At 42.2% G+C, this 25,431-nt stretch overlaps 1 protein-coding gene across 2 annotated transcripts in view; it reads right to left on the bottom strand.

Annotated features, from left to right (window-relative positions):
* Nucleotides 1-1,061: 1,061 nt before the first annotated feature.
* The window catches only part of LOC142497276 (uncharacterized), a 35,289-nt gene continuing 10,919 nt past the window's right edge, over nucleotides 1,062-25,431 (bottom strand). For both annotated transcript variants that reach the window (XM_075604833.1, XM_075604832.1), the window contains exons 4-9: nucleotides 20,672-20,817; nucleotides 16,560-16,736; nucleotides 10,400-10,519; nucleotides 6,041-6,127; nucleotides 5,452-5,599; nucleotides 1,062-4,215 (exon numbers count right to left, since the gene is read on the bottom strand). In XM_075604833.1, the coding sequence (XP_075460948.1) occupies nucleotides 4,184-4,215; nucleotides 5,452-5,599; nucleotides 6,041-6,127; nucleotides 10,400-10,519; nucleotides 16,560-16,736; nucleotides 20,672-20,817 (710 nt within the window). In that variant the 3' untranslated portion in view covers nucleotides 1,062-4,183. The remainder of the gene's footprint in view (nucleotides 4,216-5,451; nucleotides 5,600-6,040; nucleotides 6,128-10,399; nucleotides 10,520-16,559; nucleotides 16,737-20,671; nucleotides 20,818-25,431) is intronic.

Genomic DNA, 25,431 nt, shown 5'->3' with positions numbered 1-25,431 from the left:
CCGCATTAACGTACGCAATGGGACCGGAGCATGTATGTAAAACGAAAATGTACTTAAAGTGAAGCACTACCTTTTTCCCCACTTATCAATGCATGTACTGTACTACAATCTTCACATACGTGAATAACTGATGTAAATAACGCATTTGTCACAGGCTCTAGTCTCCCCGCTTGCGCACAGCTTCGGTACAGGTAGGGAGCTGGTATTGCTGTTCAGGACGTGCTGAGAGGCGGATGTGTGAGCTGCCATTTGCCTATTGGGCGATATGTCCTTACTCGCGAGTGTACTTAAAGTGAGTGTACTTAAACCGGGGTATACCTGTACACTGTTATTTTCGCTGAAGACCTTCAAGGTCTTTAGTCATGAGAACCCAAGTCACTTGTATGTGTAATCTTGTCGTTTTTAAAGCCTAACAAAACAGTTTATCCCCTTCAGTACATTAAGCATTGGATGTTCAACAAAATCCTTATTAAACATTGTCAACTAGTTCCTCGTCTATCTGTTGACCTGACTGGGAGAACCTTCTCTAGTTTATTGGTAGATAATTTGTCAGGTTTTGTACAGTACCATACTCAGAAGACATACTGCATGGGGTGCTCAACTCAGTCCTTATAACTTGATAAGGTATGTCTGGATCCTGCTTCTTGAGAAATAGAACAGAAGAATCTGAATGCATTGCAGCTTGTTTAAAGGACCTCCCGAAAAGCAATATTCCTTGTCCCTTCTTGGCAAGCAGTAAGTAGGAAGCGCAGGCACAGTGTACCCCACCACAGTATACTCAAACACCTTTTGAAAATTCAGCTGTAATTTTGTAGTTTTCAACCTTTACCATTTTTAGTAAAGTATCACAAACTGAACATTTTCACTAAGGACACCTTGTTTACGGGAGAGATCAAAGTGCAGTGAGTCTGGCCTGTAATGCAATCTGGAGCTGAAACTGTTCATTCGAATGGCCGCCCACACTGAGCGATATCTTGCAGACATCTCTGCCAGCAAAAGGGTTACATTAGTTATACAAGAGTATCTTCTAAAGACAAGTAATGTCAGACTAATGCACTTAGAATGGTATTTGTATATGTTTTATAAATCTGGTATCAAAAGTGCAGCATCTATAATGAAATAAATCAGCATTTTTGCAGGTACAATGCAAATAAATAGCTTTCAACAGCATCTAAAGTTATACTTAAATTCTGTTATTTAAATGTTTAAAAAAAAAGTATTTATTAAACTCAACGTTAAATAAAAAGCATAGGCTATCAAATTAGAGTAGACAAGCTGATAAGTGACTCAATTTAAGCCAAATTCACACAGGCTTGAGATCAATGCACACAAATCAAAGTGTAGATTCTCACTACTATGGAAGTTTCGGGCCTCGGAGACATTGAATCAAATAACCAAGGGAGTTAAAGCCACAAGTTCCTGTTAAGCTAAATGGAGATGTTTAAGTTGTACAGAGAGCTCTGATTGCACCCTTCTCTATTGAAGAGAACTTAAAGCAGCAAAAGGGTCATAGTGCTGACCATATATGCAACACTGTACATAGAATGTTTGAAGGTATAATTCACTCCTGCCCTGTACAGCTTGCAATCTAATTTTGGCACTTTTATCCCCATGGGCTTAAAGGGACTTGGCCAAGGTCACAAGGAGAGCCGATACTAGCATTGTGAACTGCGTTCACCTGCTTCAAAAGGCAGAGACATTGCCACTGAGCTGCTCATTGAGCCCCTGCTGGAGCTTAAATGTTTCTTCAGTGTAATCAATTAATCTAGTTCTTCAGATCCAACTAATATTAGTGTTGTCCTCAGGGCTATAGTCCGTCAGACAACAGTGCATAAGTATGTCATACAATCTTCGTTCTGTGCTGCCTCCAGGGATTATTCTAGCTACAGTACATGAACATCATACAGTGTGCAATACTTTAGAAATGGGGCTGTTCTTGTGTACAGCAAGTGCATATCAGGACATTTGACATAAAAAGCACAGTATGTAATACACTAGCATCACAACCTTGGCAGTTCATGCTCTAGTGCCAATTCCAGACTGCCAAAACATCAGGCCAAGGAACGGTGTACGGTCCCTGTCCCATTAATATAACATATTGGGTACCCGTGACTCATTAAGTAATGAAAGTTGTAGCAGTATTGACTCTGGCACTTAAGTCAGCCAAGTATTTGACTAAACTTGCTCTACCTTGGAAATGTTAGACGAGTCCAGTTGAGTTATCCAAACATAGCCAAGAAAATTCCTATAACAATATGGACATACAATAAGATCATGTAATGTATAATTACTTCTGCCACAACTACAATTTCTTATGCATTTAGGGCCAGATACAATAAGCTCCGTTACATCAGGGCAAATAACTACATTACCTAAAACAGTAACAGACATTTTCCCGGAGGTTAACGCGTTTCCACAATGCTAATATAAAAACCAACAGCTGGAATATATATCATTAGTATAGGTTCAACATCACGTTGCTGTAACGCAACATTACATTATGTATGTCTTTGCCTTGTGCACATCCCAGGCCATGGATAAGGGCTTCCTGAGGAGGGATTGTCCTACAACCAATCCTCTATACCAGCGGTGCGCAAACTGTGGGGCGCGACCCCCAGGGGGGGCGCGACACTGCCGACGGGGGGCGCGGGGTTTACAGAGGCCCCGCGCGCTTCCCAAAGGCACTTAAATTAAGTGCCGGGGGAGCTGCAGGGCCTCTGTAAACCTAACTTACCGTGACTCCGGCGGCTTCCTCCCTGCGGCGCCATGGCAACGCGGCGTCAAAATGACGCTGCGAGGTCATGTGACGTCACGTTGCTATGGCAACGTGACGTCATTACGCCGGAGCGCGGGTAAGTTGGGGTTGGGGGGGGGGGGCGCGGGAGCGAGGGGACAGCCGTCAGGGGGGCGCAGGGAAAAAAGTTTGCGCCCCCCTGCTCTATACAATACCTGGAGAGATACCTGTAAACACACCGGACATACCTGGGAAACAGGACAATTTAAATACTTTGCATATTTGAATTAACTTCTTTGCCACATACATCCGGCATCTCTTCACGTATTGTACAGAGGAGTGTTTTAGGAGGTATATTAGTCAATGGGCCCTATTCACAAATAGGACTCTCCTTCCCCTAGGGCAGGGTCTGGATGAGAATTATGCCACTTTAGGTATGACCCAACAGAACCTTACCAGCCTTTATGGGGACAACATTTTTGGGCAAACCCCTCTTTTGCATCTCACATTAAATTATTCACTTTAGTGAATACGCATTACTTTTAACAGGATATTCATTTAAGTTATCACGTAAATAGCCTACTGGAGCTTACTGCATCTGGACCTTACAACAGGGATGCTCAAATTCAGTCCTCAAAACACCCCCACCCCTCCCCAGGTCAAGTTTTCATGATATCCCTGCTTCAACACTGGTGGCACAATCAGAGTCTGTCTTCGATTGAGCAATCTGTGCTGAAGCTGGGATATACTGAAAACCCAACTTGTTGGAGGGGTGGGGGGCTTGAGGACTGGAGTTGAGCATCAATGCCTTAGAGAGAAGAGATGGTTGAGAACTAGGCACATGAACATAAAAGCCCAGCAAATACAATAGAAACAATTACAATGGCACAGTGGAAAAAGGAGACGATAGTTTCACAAGAATCAAAATACGTCACATTCTTTCAAAAAGAGAGTGGATGATTCTGCAGCATGGAGCATAAAACCATTTCAGCATAGAGGGAACATTCCAATGAATTGCCTTCAAATGCTAGTCTCTTTGCTTGGTGTTTTTCAATTCTTCTAAGAAATACATTGATAGATAATAAACTTGATCCCAGTACGAGTGCATTGAAGAATTGTTAATTGGATACCCATGTAAGTCACAATGGGAAATTTATGCCATACCATGTAATAATGCTGACAAGGTATAAAACTGGAAACTATGCATGGAGAGCGCTGTGGGGGTTAAGTCTTTTTGTAGACAGACACACACACAATTGGCTGCTTAGAAGTTGAAATATTCCCTTTAACCCTTTTGTTGGTATAGGGCTTTGCACTGCTGTGCACTGCTGTCCATTCCAAAACTGGCAGTGTTGACATTATGGTCCAGAGAGATAGCAATTCTTTGCCGTCAATGAGGAAACTTTACAAAAATGCTGGAAATTGCAGGGAGATGATGACCAAGGCTTCTCAGGAATCAATCCTTCCATAGGATGAAAACACTGGAATAGGATCAAATAGAAGGTTTACTTGGCATGTTGGCATAAAGGGTGGTAAATGAGAACATAGATCACCAATGTTTTTTTATATATATTCTGAGCAACAATTTGCAATTTTGTTAAACTGGTTTAAACATAATATTTAAGGGAATTACACTAGAAGAATAGGAATAAGTCAAACATTTAGAGCATTTTGTGATACTCTATAATTCTGCTTTATAAAATTGTACATTTTGTTTGAAACTCAATGATACAATTGTGATACAAAAGTAGAGAAGAATTGAAAAGAAAAAATATTACTTTATTTAAAGACAGGGATAAAAAATATTATATAAAATTAGATTTTCCGTTTCTATTTTACAGCAATGCAAGATGTGACTGACTTGCCTTGTAGTAAAGAAAAAGAACAACATTTCAATAAAAGAAAACATTTGTTTTTTTCTCAAAGTGGATCCCAGTGTAGCTTTCTGAAATCCAAGCCTCATATTTATCCAATGAAGACATATGTAGCGTTCTAAATATGGGGGGTGGGGGAGAAATCAAGTGATCTGCGATGAACTGGTAGCCATCCCGTTAAATGACACAGGAGGAGCTAAACCATACACAATGTCTAGGATAGGTGCTGCCACCGTCAACGCTGCAGCAGACATCTTCCAACACGCTGCTGCATGTGCCTGTCCTTATACTGGGCTCCATTCCAATGCAGCGCCTTTACATTAAAAGTACATATCGCTGGAATTCACAGTGCTGGGTGGATGGGTAAAGCAGCAACACTGGGTTTTGTTGATTAAGGAGGATAGGATCTAGGGGTTCCTGGAGCTGAACTGTTCTATTTTCAGCAGCAGGGATCGCCTAGTTCTCTAGATAACGAATTGGTGAAGACACTGCCTCCAGGAGAAATAAAATGGCTGCTTAAATCTCCCACACCACGTGGGCCAATAATGCAACGCCATCTGCTGCAGCTACCTTTTGATCCGCGTAACGCAGGGGATATTGGGACCAGTAAGTAACGCAGATACCTTTACCAGTAGGTATCTCTAGAAACAGGCGGTCCCTGGAGCTTGACAATAGCGAGGCTCAGCGTCCTAGTTTAGACAAATAAAGCAAAACGGGCCAAAGGGTGGGATTCCTGCTTTAAAGGCAGGTAGCAGGATTCCTCAGTTTTACGATTAAAGCAACGTGGCATGTTAAAAGCACAGAGTGAACGTAGTGATTTGTTTTTAGAGCAGGACCACTTACTTCTCTCTCGCAGTCCCTGCCCAAAGCTGCGATAGACATGAAACAAGGACCAAAGGAGGACCGATTTAATCAGCACAGAGATGCAAGAGCCAGTCACAGCAGCGGCTTCAAGGGTGTACGTCCCTCCGCTGCCCCATTCCAGAATAACCTGGCACAGGAAAAAAACACAACCACATTATTCATTGTGGTTATTAGTTCACTCTGTTGCCTCTAAGACAGATCTTTGCCTGCATCTAATCCAACCGCAGTCTGGTGCAAATGATTCTCTACTTTTAAAATAAACCATTTGCTATGGGTTCTACAGTTTGTTATACCTTTCACTGCAGTACATGGAAATATCAAAAGTAATGCATTTTCATGTTGGTTAAACACATACCCCTCAGATAAATCACACAAATAATAAAATAGTGCTCATTTAGAGGAATAAACGTTCAGAAATGTTGCTTGTGTCTGTGCTGCCAGTGGCCAGGCCATCGCAAGAGAGTAAATGGCAGGTCAGTTTGTGAAGTGCGCTATTGTATTGAAAGACGGTCATTAAAATGGTTGTAGCCCTCCCATGCACTCATGTACGTACCAAGAAGCACATTACCTTGTATAGGAGGTAGACAATATAAGCTACTTCTGGGAGGTTCTGTAGCAAAAAGATCCACACAAGAGGCTTCAACTCTTTTATAATCTGTTAATTAAAAAAACATTATTAGTAATTGTCTTACATTTGTAATGCATTTTAAGTTTAAAAAAAAAAAGACAGTGTTAAATATGAAGATATGGCCAACGCATGCGGCTGGATTTGGATTTGTACATTAATATTCTGGAAGAAAGAAGGGCTGCATAAGATCTACTTAGTGTACAATATGGGGACATTTCAAGGGCATAAGGTGATCAAGCTGGGTCAGAAATCAGGTGGAATTAAAGAAATGTGGAAAATGAGTAGACTTGACAGGCCATGGGGTCCTTGTTTGACGTCATATTTTTACAATCATAATATTTGGGCATATTTCATGTGCATAAATGCAAGAATAATTTTGTATATGCTTAGGAAATTGAACTTGCTATAGGCGCTTCTGTGCACTTTGTTCTGGCAACATAATATTCAGACAAGCCAAGATCCTTCTAGTGAGCTCTCATTCATCGATCTCCATATCTTCTCCATCTACCACTTGCCCTCTTGATCCCATTCCCTCCCATCTCCTAAACCTCTTGCTCCTACTATTATCCCTATGCTCTCACATGTTTAACTCCTCCCTCTAGTCTAGTACCTTTCCCTCCTCCTTCAAACATGCAACAGTCATACCATTACTCAAAAACACCAAGTGTGACCCGACCTGTCTTTCTAACTATCGACCCGTCTCCCTCCTACCTTTTGCCTCTACACTCCTTGAACGTCTTGTATTCTCTCACTTGCTCCATTTTCTCAACACCTATTCTCTCCTAGACCCTCTACAATCTGGCTTCCGCACTGCTCACTCCACTGAAATACCCCTCACTAAAATAACTAATGACCTCAATGCTACCAAAGACAGAGGTCATTACACCCTACCCATACTACTCGACCTCTCTGCAGCATTTGATACTGTGGACCACCCTCTTCTCCTTCACATTCTCCATACTCTTCATAACAAAGCTCTATCCTGGATCTTCTCTTGCCTCTCCCATCGTACTTTCAGCGTTTCTTCTGCCAACAATTCCTCCTCCATCAACCTCTCTGTGGGGGTACCCCAGGGCTCTGTCCTGGGACTTCTACTCTTCTCTTTACACACTCTCTCTAGGTGACCTAATCGCATCTCTTGGGTTCAAATATTACCACTATGCTGACACACAAATTTACTTTTCGACCGTATACCTGCTGTACAGAACAAAGTTTCTGAATGTCGCTCTGCGATATCATCCTGGATGACCCTCCGCCGACTTAAACTTAACATAGCAAAAACAGAGCTCATCATACTTCCTCCCAAACCTGACCCCACTACCTCCTTCCACATTACTGTTGGAAGTTCAGTCATACACCCAGTAGCGCAAGCACAATGCCTAGGGGTCACACTCTACTCTCTCACTTTCTTCTCTCACATTAAAAACGTATCTAAAACCTGTCGCATTTTCCTCCGCAATATAACAAAGATACGCCCTTTCCTCTGTTGCTCGACTGCTAAAACTCTGACACGCGCCCTCATTCTCTCCCGTCTCGATTACAGTAACCTCCTGCTGTCCGGCCTTCCTGCCTCTAACCTGTCTCCCCTACAATCTATCCGATACGCTGCTGCCAGAATCACTGTACTCTTTCCTAAATCTATCTCAGCGCCTCCCCTGCTGAAATCACTGCCCTGGCCTCCTATCAAATCCTGTATCACACACTCAATTCTTTTTATCTTTTTATTATTGAGATCGCTGAACATTTATAAGAATTGTTGAAGTAATTCAGTCATCTGGGACATTTTTTCAGCATTCAAGAAGTGCTTGTTGGATGTTTGTATTGATGTGTATGGACAAGAGTGTATAATATATAAAGTGCTTTTAACCTTGTGTGTAAAGAAATGAACACACCCCACCCCTTTTTATAGTCCTCCATGAGTGATGCCCAAGATGAGATTTTGCCAGAAGAGATGGCGGATATAAATACAGCCTTGATTTGTTAGAATAGTTATTTTGTTGGCTAGCTTGGTTTATACAGTGTGAGGAGAATGCGCACTCAGGGCGCTTCAACAGCTTGTGCTCCATTGCATAGAAATACTTAAATTATTATTACTACTCAAGTATTTGAGAATACTTTATTGGACCTTGGGTGCAGCATCAGCCACTTCTCTCTGTTCCAGGATGAATGGGAAAGTAATTTAGCTGATACTCTGGACAATAGATCTAGGTTAAAAGAAACTGAACCTCTATGAAAACGAATTGAGTTACTTTGGGTAAAATGAAGGAACAAATAAAGCTATCAACGCATGAACAATACATTATGTGCAGCTTGTTTCTCTGTTAAATACTGCAGGAGTGTTGTGGTTCCAACCATCACAAGTTATTTTGTGTACAGAGTTGTACGAGGGATGTGTAGCCTTGTGAATTAGGCCCTCGACATTCTAGTTCAAGACCTATAAAAGTGCCATCTCTGAAAAGAATGAGATCACACAGAAAACACCACAGAAAGGCAAGACACCCATTTAAGAAAATAAACAAGCTCACATTGTCCTTCTAAACGCAAAGTGGCCCAAGCTTTGCTATAAAAAAATAAAATAAAAAATAGTATGTTTTTGAATAAGTCCCTAGAAAGATCCAACGAAATCATGAACAGGTCCTAAGATGCATCAGAAAGGATCTGAGTATGAACAGTGAAGAAATAAAACTGATAATGTCAGATGGTGTCACAGGTAGTGTTAGGACCTGCTTACTGGTCATGCCTTGACAGGGCTTGCAGGCTTATAACGCTTTGGCCAAAGGGTTTAACTAAATGACACTTACTCAAGAGAATATTGAAGTATTTCACAATGTATTTTTGTCACATTGGATTTAACATTGATCTTTTCTGTCTTTTGTTGTATACATTTGGCCACGCTCAGTAGCACTCCTTTTGACATACATACATACATACATACATACATACATACATACATACATACATACATAATGTGGTGGGTTTTGGGGTTCTGGACTTGCTGGGATTGTGTGTTTACAGGTCCTAAGATGCATCAGAAAGGATCTGGGTATGTACGGTGAAGAAATAAAACCGATAATGTCAGATGGTGTTATAAGGTTTTTGGTCTGCAAAAAATAATGAAGGTGCTAATAATCTCCTTTAATTGCATTATTTTCCTATTTCCCCATAGCCCTTAACCTCATTTTTAGCTTGTAATGTTTAACTTCCTCTTCTCTCCCACTAACTTCATTCCTCCCCTCTACATCACCTTTCTCCCCCCTCTCACTCCCTCATGCTATCTCCACTTCTGCAACAGGTTAAGCAGGACTGATCTGGAGAAGGAGGATGCACTGTGTCCGAGGAATATGTGTTGGGGGTGGCAGGTTGCAGTGCACCCCACGGGCATGTGTGGGGATGGTGGTAGGTGATGGTTGTAAGTGGAGATCGCATTGCGATCTATGTGAACTGTACATAAAATATGCTGTGAGCACATAAATATAGGATTTATAAAAGCAAATTATGTGTTAAACTAGCACTTTAATTGGTGCTGCAGCAGAAGTTACAAGTGGATGAGTGACACTATTCAACTTCTAGTTGGTGACATTTTGAAGACGTGGAGATGGGTTTGTGGCCTCCCACGGAGAGGTGGGCGAGGTGTTCTTTACAGTTGTTTCTGTTGGCGGCCCTGCCATGGACTTTACCAGACAACTGTTACACTCTCAAAGCAGTGTGCAGACTACCCACAAAGCAGAAACAAAAGGCTTGTGTGTATGATGAATATGTGACCATTATCCCTGTCAATTACAGCTTATAAAAGATACTCTTCTACTCTCTTCCAACGACCAAGACTTGTGGGAGCGGACCATTGCCTTATATGTTTATTCATTATGGAGAGCAATGTGGAGGTGAACCATGCCAACAACATAGATTTGTCAAAGCAAGGACATATATATATATATATATATATATATATACACACATATATACATATATATATATATATATATACACATATATATATATATATATATATACACACATATATATACACACACACACACACACACACACACACACACACACACACATATACTACATACATAAATACAATTCTAGTGTGTACTCTCCACAAGAACAATAACAGCAGCTTTAGAAAAAGAGCAATATGGTCAAGGAGAACCAATTTCATAATAATGCATAAGCTCTGCATGACAATCTGCATGTTCCACCCTCCCATCATTTGTAGAATGGAGAGCCACTTGCTCTTGATAAACTGGTTTTGAGCATATTTGAGAAGGGAGGGTGTAAGATTTACATACTCACAGCAAGGATACCAATAGCAACCTTCAGACAGGCCCAGAACAAACCAATTCCCAGTAGGATGCTATGAAGGGTGGAGATTTTATACACACCCGAAAACAAGACCAGAACCGAAAGGCAGAGCTGCAAAAACAGAAATGATGTCAGAAATTAGACACGCCTAAAATGATTACATTTTTCATCTCATAGGCCTCTGATAGGCTGTAATAAATGTTTCTTGGAATGAGAATCCTCCCAGCACAGTGAATAAGGAACCACAATACATAACTTCACAGCTGAAGCATTCAACAACACATTACAAACCAATGAAGTGCTAACTCCCCCGAAGTGAGAGGGTGAGCACCTTCATGTTTGGAAGACAACATATTGTGGATTATGGACTACTCCTATGCATACAAATCTGTTTTTCAATATTCATTTTACTAAACTGAAAAACCTGTTTGGGGATTTTACTTGTACATTTTCTTTATTGTATAACCAGATTGCAATGGAGCAGAGGTACACAATGAAAAAAGTTTGTGATTTTTGGCTATTTATAGTTATTTGTATTAATTATATATTTTTGTAGTTGATGTCTGTATTATTATTTTATGTATGGTCATGTTTGCTTTGTATTTAGCTAGGGTATTAGTTTGTCCTAATTGGGTATTAGTTTGTGCTAATTGGATCTCAACTGAGTAGTTGGCGCATAGGGTGGAATAAATATTACAGCCCAGAGATCCTTAGACCAAACCCCTGATGTGACACGTAGAGGATTTATTGGCTTTATTGTGACGTCAGACTCCTGACGCCCCCCTTGAGGACGCTGCGAGTAGCCGGGAAGTTCCACCAGGGACTTTTCAGGCTCCGTGGAAAGCACTAGTGAAGTCCCACTGTTTAAATCTGACCATCCGGTCATTGCAGCCAATGCCATCAGGTCCTTGGTGTGGGGACATAACATCAACATGAATGAATTACTTTTTTTTTTTTTATCAATGTAAGTTTTTATCTTATTTATTGATCAGATAAAGGGATTTTTTTTTTATTGATATTCTTTTTAAGCGCTCTTTTTTGTGTTTGTTGTCAGAGGTACACAATGAATACCACACCAGAAAGATTGTACGGCGCTCCCACACTAATCATATAAGTGAATCAAAGTGGATAAAATATACAAGATAGATATTCGAATTACAATTGTTCAAAACCTCCGGTGAGAACTTGCTTCCAAAAGTCCAATACAGCATTTCTCCTCCAAAATCCAGAAGGAGCAGGATCACCCAAAAAGAGAGAAGATAATAATTGTGTACACTGTGCGGTAAGTAAGGGTTATATGGAACTGAGCTTGGCCCATATGTCTGCCCACTTACTATAGGATATAAATATTAAACCAGTTTAACCACTGGTTGTTGTGTGTGTTCTTGGTATTGTGTTGATATTTGGACCCCAGGTGTATACAGGCAACGACACGAATGATCCCCCAAGTGGACGGATATAGCTGTAGCTTCAGAGTAAAAGAAAGAGGTACACAATGTCCTACAACGTGGCACTCCAATGGATGCTAAGCTTCGCACTCCTGTGGCAGCCATTTTTTCTGCAATCCCTGTTATAACGCGGTCTCATTATGTGGACCCTGAGCACCGCATTATAACAAGATTCAGTTGTAGCTCCCCCCTCCTTTTTCTCCAAGTATACATTTGGAGATATTCCAAACTGAAAATATACCACTTTGTTCACTTGTATGAACAAGTGCTATTTAGGCTGAATTTTAGTGTGATTGTTGCTTAAAAATACATGCATGCATTTTCATAACATTTGTAGAGGTATCCGATTACAACAAAATCCTGACGCTATACGTTTTATACATATGCTTTACACAAGGATCTTACTATTTATATTAAGTTTTTACCCAAGTAATACACTGAAGTATAATTCATACTTGGGTGAGATATAAAACAACGTAGCCATATGGTAATCAACCCAGCGATGCAACTTATTTCTAATCATCTGAGAGATATTTAGTCCTAACGAGTGACTAAGCTTCAATGATTAGGTAGCCATAACCTTATAGTGATTATTTAAAATTATCACTTATTTCTAACCTTAGCTTGTATTTTGTCCACTATATGTACCACCTTATTTTATCATAATTAGAATGAAAGATTTGATTTTAGTATCCACAAATGTATCATTGCTTACTCAGGGTCTTCTGAGTGCTCTACCATACCGGGTTCCATTTTCTCTAGTTTAGCGTGGGAAAGAGGACTGAAGCAAAGGGGAAACAGCCACAATGCTAGCACCAACGTCAATCGAGTCCGATTGTTGATGATGGGCTCTTTACCTGGATATCTTTTCATTAAAGTAAACTCTCTATGAACATAACAGTAATGATTTTAGGGCACAGGGGGAAATAGCTCACGTTAGGTGAACCCCCTTTATGAAAGCTCACATGTGAAATGTTTCAAGGACATGTCTTCATTTTCAGAGAAGTTGCACAAATGTTATTTACTAGAAAGTAATATGCAGTGTGTCACAATCTGCATGCAGGGAACATACTCTTCCTTTCTCATGCAGACCACCAACTACCAGCCTTTATTTGCTCAAATGCATAATTTATACAGGCAGCACAACCTTTATACACTGATTTTGCCATTTAGGTATGCAACCGGGTCAGTGGAGAGCAATTTCTTTCCATTTTTAGCCCTATTAACTTCTCCCACTGATACCATTCCTCCTCTTAACTCTCAGTAATGGTGTTGGAGCAATGTTCCCTTTGTCCACAAGAAGTAGCCTGATTATACCTTCTCTGTCTGATCACACCCCAGAGGTGTTTGCATATACAGTATTGGATATAAATGTGCAAGCATATTACTGTGGGCGGGGAAGGAGGTTGATAAACTTAGGTTTTTATTTTTAACATAATGGAGAACAATATAATAAGCTGTAGGCTTCTATCTCTAGGATATGGAAAATGGCAGCTCAGTGGCACAAAGTGATGAGAAATAGAAAACAATTAAAAAGGAAAAACCAAAACAGAGGTAATGGAAAAGTACACAGGGAACAGAGGAGGTCTTACCGTATACACAGCTGTGTGTGGTGGAAGGAAATGGACAAGCAGACAGAGGGTGTAGGAAATTGATGGGTCTCACTGGTAGTTAGAGAAGGCAAGATAGCTGAACCTTAGTTTGAGGCACTTTTAAAGAAAACTTCAAGTTAAATGAGCGTGGTGCAGAGTAGATCATAACTAAGCAATCTGCTCTAATATCCCCATTTACAAAGGGATCTTGTGACCCGGTGTCACCTAGTGTAATATTACTTTGGTCCTATACAAGAAGACCCCACAGATCCAGGAAAATGTAATTATTTAAAGAGAGGACAATTGTTCTTTGCCAAGATGGTAGCTGTGTAGCTTCCTGCCTCTGAGCCAATCAGAAACAGTGACTTTGCTGACAGATCTGCAATCTCCTGCATCTATTTTAAGCTAAAAAATATGCTATGTTGAAAGGGAGAAAAAAGATGTCCTCCAGCACGTAGTCTCAAGTGATTGTAAATATAAGAAATGTAAAAACACATACAAAACAGTATATTAATGAACAAATTGATTAGACCATTCAAACACTGTGAGAAATAGAAATGATCGATGCCGCTGCCTCTCAAAAACCAGGGACTCACCAGGTAAAAATAAAACTGAAGTTTATTCTAATCACATTAAAATGAACACTCAGGACAAACAAAAATAGAGCAACCTCCTCCTACATGTTTCGGGCATGCACTGCCCTTTCTCAAGCATACTCTTTGAGAAAGGGCAGTGCATGCCCGAAACATGTGGGAGGAGGTTGCTCTATTTTTAATGTGATTAGAATAAACTTCAGTTTTATTTTTACCTGGTGAGTCCCTGATTTTTGAGAGGCAGCGGCATCGATCATTTCTATTTCTCTGATGTTCCGGATCGGGCCAGCGCCGGGGAGTGACGTCATCTGTGTGCGTACACCCTGACATCAGGAGAGAGAGAGTGAGAGCTATGGACTTACAGAGGATGGCTGTATCGGGAGTAAAGTGCTACTCCAGGCTGATCCTGTCTTTCTGCATCATGTGACAAGGTGATAGTGTAAAGAAGGCGCTGAAACAATACTAGTGTTCACCAATCTATAAGTGAATAATTAATAAAGTGTATAAAAATACTTATAATAACTGAAGTGCATACAATATAAGTGACTGATAATAGTGAAAAAACCGTGTATAAATGGTTGTAACCCCTGCTCAAACCCTCTTGAAGGGACTGTCTTCACTGGTCCCAGATGATCGATATATGTTCTCACAACCCAGGGGGAGCATGAAGGAAAAAACAACACATAGGCATCAGGTAGATAGGAACATGGAGATTTCTTTTTATTCTTCCATGTTCCTATCTACCTGATGCCTATGTGTGAGAGCTGTCCTGTCTATCCAGACGACATCACAGATTCACCAGATCCAGTCATTGCCCTTAATCATCTGCCATCCTGTGAGTAGGCTTTACAGAAGAGCCAAGTTTCCTCACTTACTGCTAAATTGAAGTTTACAGTCTGCACTTAGTTTGTGTTTTTTGTTGTTTTTTCCTTCATGCTCCCCCTGGGTTGTGAGAACATATTTCTGCATCATGTTACATGGATATAATTGTCTACAATAGCAGTTATACTCTCCACAACCTCTCCCCCTGGGGCTCCTTTTCTCCCATTGGTAATACTGGCAGACGCCATTAGGTGTTTACCTTTGAGCTCCTCAGTCGGTTTTTCTCTTTACATTCAAACACTGTAACTGGTATATTCACAGAGCAAACTTATTGAATTCCTTTGAGCTTTCAGAGTTAGGCTCCAATAGTTAGTTAATTTAATCACATAACTGGTACTGCCAATTTAATTTCAATTTATAAAAATTGCAATCAAATATGGTTAATGTTTAGTTATTTCATTAAAGTTCCCCAATGTCCAAATGTATGTGTGTTCAAAGTTGATCAATTTTCACACAAATAAATTTCAATCCCACTTTAATGGAAATCAGATATGAATGCACCGTGGTAATAAAGGCCTTGAAAATAATGCAACTTTAACAATATTTTGCTCCCGTAAAAAGCCTTTCCCTTCTGCGCAAAATACAAAGTAATTGCAGCCTCACTGTGATTGGCTTATAGAGCGTGACATGCACCGGTAGCAGCGCGAAAAGATACTTTTCATGTCTTTCCTCTGATCTGCCGGGTCAACGCTCACTGCCGTGCGCGTGCGTGGCTGAAGTATAGAACGTCAGGCCTGGACACAGTCAATTCTAATTGACGCGCGCACTGTAGCACACTCACTATATTACACGCCTTACTCAAATGGAACTCAGAGGTATTTTCTTATTGGATCAAGATATTAGTTAGTAAAATAGAGGAAAAACATTAAAAAAAAAAATCAGTCAAATACCGATTGATTCTTCTGCTTCAATATACACAATTCACAAGTTTATTTAGTGATCAGTTATCAGTTTAGTGGATAGCACTGCTATTCTTTTTTTCGATGATGTAAGGGAGTACTGCTGATAAGACAGTAGCAGTCATACACCTGTTCATATGACCTAAATACGTTTTAAATATTAATGTACTCTCTCCCAAGCGGTGCGTGTTGCTGCTTCCGAAACAGCCGCCACCCCCCCCTAATAAATGTGGCTATCTATTCTTTCCCATTACCCAACCACAGCCCCTTTTGAAGAAACAGATTTAAAAGTAATGGGGGTGGAGGGGATTGCCACTGTAAAGAGGTTGCAGCAATCCCACCCAATGAATAAATGTTGTAAAAACATATATACAGCTCATGATGGAAATACTAATATCATTCTTCTATTAAACATGAAGTGTATGTTTATTTCTCATTGGAGATCTTCCTATACGCCAGATAATCCTCGTGACAGTATATACAAATCTTATTTACATGAAGAATTAGTACCTGTAACATCTATAAGGTTGTTTTATGTGGCAGAACAGCTGTCAAATCAGGACTACATGGGGCTTCTTATTTGCACAGCAGGGGTACAGCAATTTTTAAATAAGCCTTGACACAGCGAGCAGACCAATATGAACCACAAAACAATTCACTGCAGTGTGAACTGGTTACAGTAAAACAGATACACAGAGGACACCATGTAATTATAAAAGAAACATTGTAAACAGTACCTGAGCTTGCAGGTCAAAGGTGAGCATGGAGAAACAGAGGCTCAACATGACGTACTGTAACTGAAGGCTCTCCAGGGCCCCGCCCACACGGAAGGCCATCATGTTCTGTCCCAGCACCAGGCTCAAAGCACAGATCACGTGGAAAAGGCCGACCAGCAAGATTACAATGAAGCGCAGCTGAGGGAAGAAGAGGCAGATCAGAAGAAAACCATGACCAAGGTGTGGAAAGCTGGGAAGAGAGGGGGGGAAAGGACAACATTTGTATTAGTTTTAAATAATAGCCCCCAAAAAGTATTGGAAGGCATCAAAAAGAATGACCCGGATTGCCCAGAAATGAACAGCAATTATTACAGACTACTAAAGCAGTGAAAGTACTATAAAATAAAATAACTTGACTGCTAGAACAGGCAACAAATCTGTTTAAATGAGCATTCCAGGTCCTTGCAACATGAACATATAGCTGTAAACCGGGAAAAAAAAGTAGATTATAAATTGCTGACCCCTACTGTGATCAAACGCTTTCTTATGCCCTCCAAAAAGTATATTGGGAAACGACTATGTAGTTGGTACTAGCTACGGTATACAGAAAGGGTGTTACCAAGCAAACTAAACACGGCAAGTGCATGAAAGTTGGGGCTACATATGTAATTTCTTCACAGGAGGCAGGAATAAATGTAAACATGCCAAGTATCATTTATCAGTGAAGCATCCTCATTTTTAGAAAAGTGGTTATAAATAGTCACCCCTTACCATGGTCAAGAAATGCTGCTTTCCTGGATATTTTTATTGATTAAAAATAATACAACGGACACCTAGCCTTTTCTGAAAATCGCAGTAGCATTATATATTTTCCAGTTGAGACACTAAGGATTCATCCCACCTATAAATTAGCTTTCCAGTTTCTTTCTATTATGGGACATTTTATATTTCTTCTAGTAAAAGGCTCACATAGTAGCTGCCAAGGAATACCTCTGGAATACCATTACAGGCGGTCCTCGGTATCCAACGCCACATGATGCCGCCTGCTGGACGCATTATCCAACGGCGGAACCGCTTATCTGCCGCTCCGGATTAACATGGACCCGCAATCCGACGGTCCGTTATCAGACGGCGGTTTGCGGGACACATTCTGTCGGATAAGCGAGGACCGGTTGTATAATCAACTTACAGTTACAGGGTATACATTCAACTACAGCAGGGGTGCGCAACCTTTTTTGTCTGTGCCCCCCTGCCTGCGCACACCCCACTTACCTTTTCTCCAGCGTCATCTGATGTCACAACATCATGTGACGTCCCGTTGCCATGGCTGCCGGAGACAAGGTAAGGGGGAGTTACAGAGGCCTTGCACGTTCCCCCAGCATTTCATTTAAAATGTTGTGGTGAAGAGCACGGGGCCTCTGCACGTGTCGCGCCCCCCACCCCCCTCCAGAAAAAATGTGCGCCCCCAGAGTTACAGTGTTCCAACAATGTACTTTCGAGTACAGAAGGTAAAATGCAGAGTACTGGGAACTATTAAGGACCAAACACGTTGCAGATTAACCTGATGAAAGCCCATATGCTAAAAATCAACATTGGCATCTATCATAGATCAACAAATATACCTTTATCTGGAGCAGATTTAATACCCTAGCAATTCCTAATTAGCTTTTGAAAGCCATGTAAAATATACATTTTAGTGATGTTATAATTGTTTGTTATACTTTTAAGTCTCATGACCAAGTACATTTTTTTTTTTTAAATGGCAGTGTTTAAGGTAAGAGTGGAGACATCCTCTGTTCCCACTTTGCCCATTAGGTGGAATGATCTCTGGTGTCGTGGAGCAGGGGACACCCCAAGTACCTGGATTAAAGCAGCAACACGTGAAAAATCCTTTAAAAAAAAAAAGTGTGTTTTTTTGTAAATAAATCAGTGTGGTAGTATTAGATACCCGTCTGCTTTTTTTTTTTAACTACCAATGCCATTTTTAGTGACTTTTTAAATGTACTAATCATCCTTTGGTTGCTACAGTAAACCATTAGAAAGTCACATCCACTTCCTCTTTTGAAACAGGCTCTGACACCTTTTTGAGCTCTGCCCTTTTGCAACAAAAGCATCGCAAACAGCTGACTGTCTATTACTCTGGAAGCTGAAACAATAATGTGTTACACATAGTAATAAAAAGGCCAAGTCCATGCTGCGCGGAGGCATCCGCGTGTGGCTCGATCAAATGCCTTAAGGCATTGATCGTGCCCATAGACCATGCGGGCGGGCAACAGCAGGAGGGGGAGCGCGTTGCGCGAAACATCAGTTGAACCGGATTTCTCGGCGCAATGAGCAGATCATGTGCGCAATTCCCCACTAGCATGGCCAAAATATGCACACGCTTCACACGGGTGACGTCACGCAGGCGCACGCCTCCACTCGGACGCAAGCTGTATGGACCTGGCCTAATGTTACATATCAGCTGCAGCATTTCACAGGGTTACTGGCTGTGAACTTCTTTAACCCAGGCTGTGCTGAAAATGAAGCAGGCATAAGACTATAGGGGTCCATGTTAAAATCGTCAAGAAGTAAAGAGTGACACTGTGCTCATTTGCATGTCATTACCCAGAATCCATAGCTGCAGTGGATACATTGCATACTAAAATCTAAAGTCTCTAATACACATTTAGTAAATCTTGAATCCTCCCATAGCCTATGTTTATACCACGAAAACACAAAGAAATCAGAATCTCTCAATCCTGGGTGGGTAAAGAGAGGGATCATATTGGAATTAGGTATAGTCAGTTTATAATGAAACTTGATGGCATCCCATAGTGTTAGAAAGTGTGCTATTATTGGATGAGTTTGAACGCCAACATGCCTATTATCTTTAAGAAGCCAAATTAGTGACACTGGATCCCGTTGTTTTGCTTCCCTGTCCTTTATGTGAACTCATCTAATGGTTCCTTGATTTAAGTGCCAAAGATATAGCTAACCTATGTGTTAGGCATTGTAATGGAAAGGAAATGTGGGAGGGACAAACCTCTAGCTTGAGCAGGCCTCAATCAAACACTTTATTTTTACCTCTGAGTTTTCTCCCTAGCAAATGAATGATTACCTTTTTATTTCAAGTTCTCTAATGTCCTTAATCTTACCAGGGATTTGTAGAGTGCGGAAAAATATTTTGATAGATTAGATCCATCCAAACCAAGCAATAATATTTAGAGCTATTTTTTAAGAGATTTAAGTCAGGGGGTTTCTGTGCGATAGGGTCCATTCAGCACTATGTCAGTTTAATAAATAACCCCCTATGTATCTCTTATCTTCAAACTGAATGGGTGAAGGCTGCCTGCCTTTTAATTGGGTAAAAAAATTTCAATAAATGCTACTGTGATTAGTTTACATGACAAAGACAAAATACCTAATGAAGGTGTGGTATAGTGGTTAGACTACTGATTTTGAATGCACAGGCTCCTTGTCATTACACATTAAGCCACCACCTCCTTTAAATTGCCAAAATGCCGACCAGAGCACCAAATGTGCTGCTTAGATTTGATCCCAGTGGCTCAATATTGTAGGATTACAAAAGGCTTAGGAAAAGGTATTTGTATTAAACTTTTTTATATCATTTGTCACTTTACAACCAAACACCATTTTTACATCTTGTACATTCACTAAATAAATACAATGGTTTACTAATCAATACTCTCTCCATTCCCCTTTCCCTACAGGAGATACCCTCTCCTTCTTCACCTTCCCAGACCTCAGAACCACAGACACATTCTAGTCTACTCTCCTCCCATATCTATACTTCCATTACAATATACAGTACTGGTCATCCTTCAACATTTCTACTTCCTCCTTTCAGGTCCTTAACACCCTCGCTGCATATTTCTCTTCGTAAAGCATTTCTACAACATTTAAACATTTTTAAAGACAATGCCATGACTATTATTTCAAGATGGAGCATATTGCAACCCACCATTCTAACATGGTCCATTCCCGTCTTAATTGTGCTTAAGAAGAAACTCTGCAGAACCTCCCAAAGAAAAGACCATTTCCTTCAGCAATGCTGCTGAAAGTTTTTGGCAAATGTATAAAATACTAAATATTGGTATTATAGGACGTGAAATATAAGACTCTTCGCTCACCTGTATTTTGGGTTTATCCTCTTTTGAAACGACACTGAAGTTTACAATGGAGCGAATCATCTCCAGCAGAATGGAAAGCACAAAGACGGTGAGCTCCTGGCGATTCTCCTGCAGAATGCCCCGGGTCACGTAATAGATGCAGAACACTAGGGACAAATGGGGGGAAATTTTTTAAAATTAAGAAACTTTTGGCCTAATCCAGACTAGAAAGAGGATGGATAAACTTCCCTTGTTGGCAGATGGCCGAGCTACGCAGTTAGCAGTCTGGGGCTGGCAGCATAAAATATATATAGCCCATGATGTTCTGGACTGCCCCAGTTTGGTGCCCATATAGATGTAGTAAGACTTACTGTCCCCAGCAATGGGAATTGTGATGTTTGGAAGCGCAGAATCATATGTGGAAAGAAAAGAAAGAAAAAGCACAGTGATGGATTATCCAAAATCCAATTAGGTCCTGGGTAAAAGATGTTATTTTGAAAGTGGACAATGCCACAACTCACATGCTCCTAAAAGGGACAGAAGACACAAAGTTATCTTTGTGGGTGTCTCCCAGTAAGCCTCTGCCCTCCCCCCCCCCTGAATTTGGGCTGCTACACACTATGATATGTAAGTGAGCTTTTGCTTTTATCCTTTTTTACTATATAATTATTTTTACACAATATCTCTGTGTAATATCTACAATCTGGGAAGGCTGTATTACACCACGATCCGCGAGCGCTGTGCAACACTACAATCTGGGAAGGCTGTATTACACCACGATCCGCGAGCGCTGTGCAACACTACAATCTGGGAAGGCTGTATTACACCACGATCTGTGAGGGCTGTGCAACACTACAATCTGGGAAGGCTGTATTACACCACGATCCGCGAGCGCTGTGCAACACTACAATCTGGGAAGGCTGTATTACACCACGATCCGCGAGGGCTGTGCTACACTGCAATCTGGGAAGGCTGTATTGCACAGCGATCCGCGAGGGCTGTGCAACACTGCAATCTGGGAAGGCTGTATTACACCACGATCCGTGAGCGCTGTGCAACACTGCAATCTGGGAAGGCTGTATTACACCATGATCCGTGAGCGCTGTGCAACACTACAATCTGGGAAGGCTGTATTACACCACGATCCGTGAGCGCTGTGCAACACTGCAATCTGGGAAGGCTGTATTACACCACGATCCGCGAGGGCTGTGCTACACTGCAATCTGGGAAGGCTGTATTGCACAGCGATCCGCGAGGGCTGTGCAACACTGCAATCTGGGAAGGCTGTATTACACCACGATCCGTGAGCGCTGTGCAACACTGCAATCTGGGAAGGCTGTATTACACCACGATCCGCGAGGGCTGTGCAACACTGCAATCTGGGAAGGCTGTATTACACCATGATCCGTGAGCGCTGTGCAACACTGCAATCTGGGAAGGCTGTATTACACCGCGATCTGTGAGGGCTGTGCAACACTGCAATCTGGGAAGGCTGTATTACACCACGATCCGTGAGCGCTGTGCAACACTGCAATCTGGGAAGGCTGTGTTACACCACGATCCGCGAGGGCTGTGCAACACTGCAATCTGGGAAGGCTGTGTTACACCAAGATCCGCGAGGGCTGTGCAACACTGCAATCTGGGAAGGCTGTGTTACACCACGATCCGCGAGGGCTGTGCAACACTGCAATCTGGGAAGGCTGTATTACACCACGATCCGCGAGGGCTGTGCAACACTGCAATCTGGGAAGGCTGTGTTACACCAAGATCCGCGAGGGCTGTGCAACACTGCAATCTGGGAAGGCTGTATTACACCACGATCCGCGAGGGCTGTGCAACACTGCAATCTGGGAAGGCTGTATTACACCACGATCCGTGAGCGCTGTGCAACACTACAATCTGGGAAGGCTGTGTTACACCAAGATCCGCGAGGGCTGTGCAACACTACAATCTGGGAAGGCTGTATTACACCACGATCCGCGAGGGCTGTGCAACACTGCAATCTGGGAAGGCTGTGTTACACCACGATCCGCGAGGACTGTGCAACACTGCAATCTGGGAAGGCTGTATTACACCACGATCCGCGAGGGCTGTGCAACACTGCAATCTGGGAAGGCTGTGTTACACCACGATCCGCGAGGGCTGTGCAACACTGCAATCTGGGAAGGCTGTATTACACCGCGATCTGTGAGCGCTGTGCAACACTGCAATCTGGGAAGGCTGTATTACACCATGATCCGTGAGCGCTGTGCAACACTGCAATCTGGGAAGGCTGTATTACACCACGATCCGCGAGGGCTGTGCAACACTGCAATCTGGGAAGGCTGTATTACACCATGATCCGTGAGCGCTGTGCAACACTGCAATCTGGGAAGGCTGTATTACACCGCGATCCGTGAGGCTGTGCAACACTGCAATCTGGGAAGGCTGTATTACACCACGATCTGTGAGGGCTGTGCAACACTACAATCTGGGAAGGCTGTATTACACCGCGATCCGTGAGGCTGTGCAACACTGCAATCTGGGAAGGCTGTGTTACACCACGATCCGCGAGGGCTGTGCAACACTACAATCTGGGAAGGCTGTATTACACCACAATCCGCGAGGGATGTGCAACACTGCAATCTGGGAAGGCTGTATTACACCACGATCCGTGAGCGCTGTGCAACACTGCAATCTGGGAAGGCTGTATTACACCACGATCCGCGAGGGCTGTGCAACACTACAATCTGGGAAGGCTGTATTACACCACGATCCGTGAGCGCTGTGCAACACTGCAAACTGGGAAGGCTGTATTACACCACGATCCGTGAGCGCTGTGCAACACTACAATCTGGGAAGGCTGTATTACACCACGATCCGCGAGGGCTGTGCAACACTGCAATCTGGGAAGGCTGTATTACACCACGATCCGCGAGGGATGTGCAACACTGCAATCTGGGAAGGCTGTATTACACCACGATCCGCGAGGGCTGTGCAACACTGCAATCTGGGAAGGCTGTATTACACCACGATCCGCGAGGGCTGTGCAACACTGCAATCTGGGAAGGCTGTATTACACCACGATCCGCGAGGGCTGTGCAACACTACAATCTGGGAAGGCTGTGTTACACCACGATCCGCGAGGGCTGTGCAACACTACAATCTGGGAAGGCTGTATTACACCACGATCCGCGAGGGCTGTGCAACACTACAATCTGGGAAGGCTGTATTACACCACGATCCGTGAGCGCTGTGCAACACTGCAATCTGGGAAGGCTGTGTTACACCACGATCCGCGAGGGCTGTGCAACACTGCAATCTGGGAAGGCTGTATTACACCACGATCCGCGAGGGCTGTGCAACACTGCAATCTGGGAAGGCTGTATTACACCACGATCCGCGAGGGCTGTGCAACACTACAATCTGGGAAGGCTGTGTTACACCACGATCCGCGAGGGCTGTGCAACACTGCAATCTGGGAAGGCTGTATTACACCACGATCCGCGAGGGCTGTGCAACACTGCAATCTGGGAAGGCTGTGTTACACCACGATCCGCGAGGGCTGTGCAACACTGCAATCTGGGAAGGCTGTCAGATTTCCCATCTTTATGGGATTCAGGGGGGGGTGAAGAGGGGGAGGCAGAGGCTGTCAGGTTGACACCCGATAATAACTTTTATCGTGTCATCTGTCCCTTTAGTGTCATGTGAGTTGTGGCATGGTCCACTTTCAAAAAATATCTTTTACCCAGGACCTTATTGGATTTTGGACAATCCTGCACTATGTTTTGTTTCCTTTCTTTTATTTCCACATATTGTTAGAAAAACTTCAATGATGTTAATACTCAGGAATCTGGTTTACAGTTCAAATCAGCAGTCTTTATTTCTTCAATCCGGTCAGCGATTTAGCAAGAACACAACATACAAAATACTTACTTTCAAGGTAGCAAGTATCTAAGAAGGCAGTGGCTTATGCCCGTGATAGCTACGTGTTATACCCGTGATAGCTACGTGTTATACCCGTGATAGCTACGTGTTATACCCGTGATAGCTACGTGTTATACCCGTGATAGCTACGTGTTATACCCGTGATAGCTACGTGTTATACCCGTGATAGCTACGTGTTATACCCGTGATAGCTACGTGTTATACCCGTGATAGCTACGTGTTATACCCGTGATAGCTACGTGTTATACCCGTGATAGCTACGTGTTATACCCGTGATAGCTACGTGTTATACCCTTAGATCAAAGAGATAAAAATCACTGTCTCAGCTAACTCGCTTTTGACAACAACAACATTTCGTACTTGTTTACATACTTGTTTTTCTGTTATTGTCATCAAGTACCTGATTTTAAGAACATTAGGAACTTACAAAAACAAGTCTTATGATTAAAATGTGCGTCATACTACTTGGTTTCAAGTTGTTCCCGATACCAATAACATTGTATACTATTAGTTTCAAACTGCCAACAAGATTCCTTATGAGAAAAACAATTGAAAACATAACCTATTGAGTGATTATATATATCTATATCCAGTGGTTGACAAATCACCAAAAAATCTACTCGCCACCTAGTACCAAACGTGTGCTGCTTGGGCCAATATTTACTCGCCCGGGGGTTAAATCCACTCGCCCGGGGCGAGCTAATGTATAGGTTTGTCGAACACTGTCTATATCTATTCTAGATAATATATGGGTATATGATAGATATCACATATGATCCCGCGCTTCCAAACATCACAATTCCCATTTCTACAAGGATCGAATGACTATTCTCTCTGGTTGAGCAGCATGTCAG

Source organism: Ascaphus truei, chromosome 6, assembly GCF_040206685.1.
Source record: "Ascaphus truei isolate aAscTru1 chromosome 6, aAscTru1.hap1, whole genome shotgun sequence".
Taxonomy (NCBI): Eukaryota; Metazoa; Chordata; class Amphibia; order Anura; family Ascaphidae; genus Ascaphus; species Ascaphus truei.
This window is presented reverse-complemented; position numbering and strand designations above follow the sequence as displayed.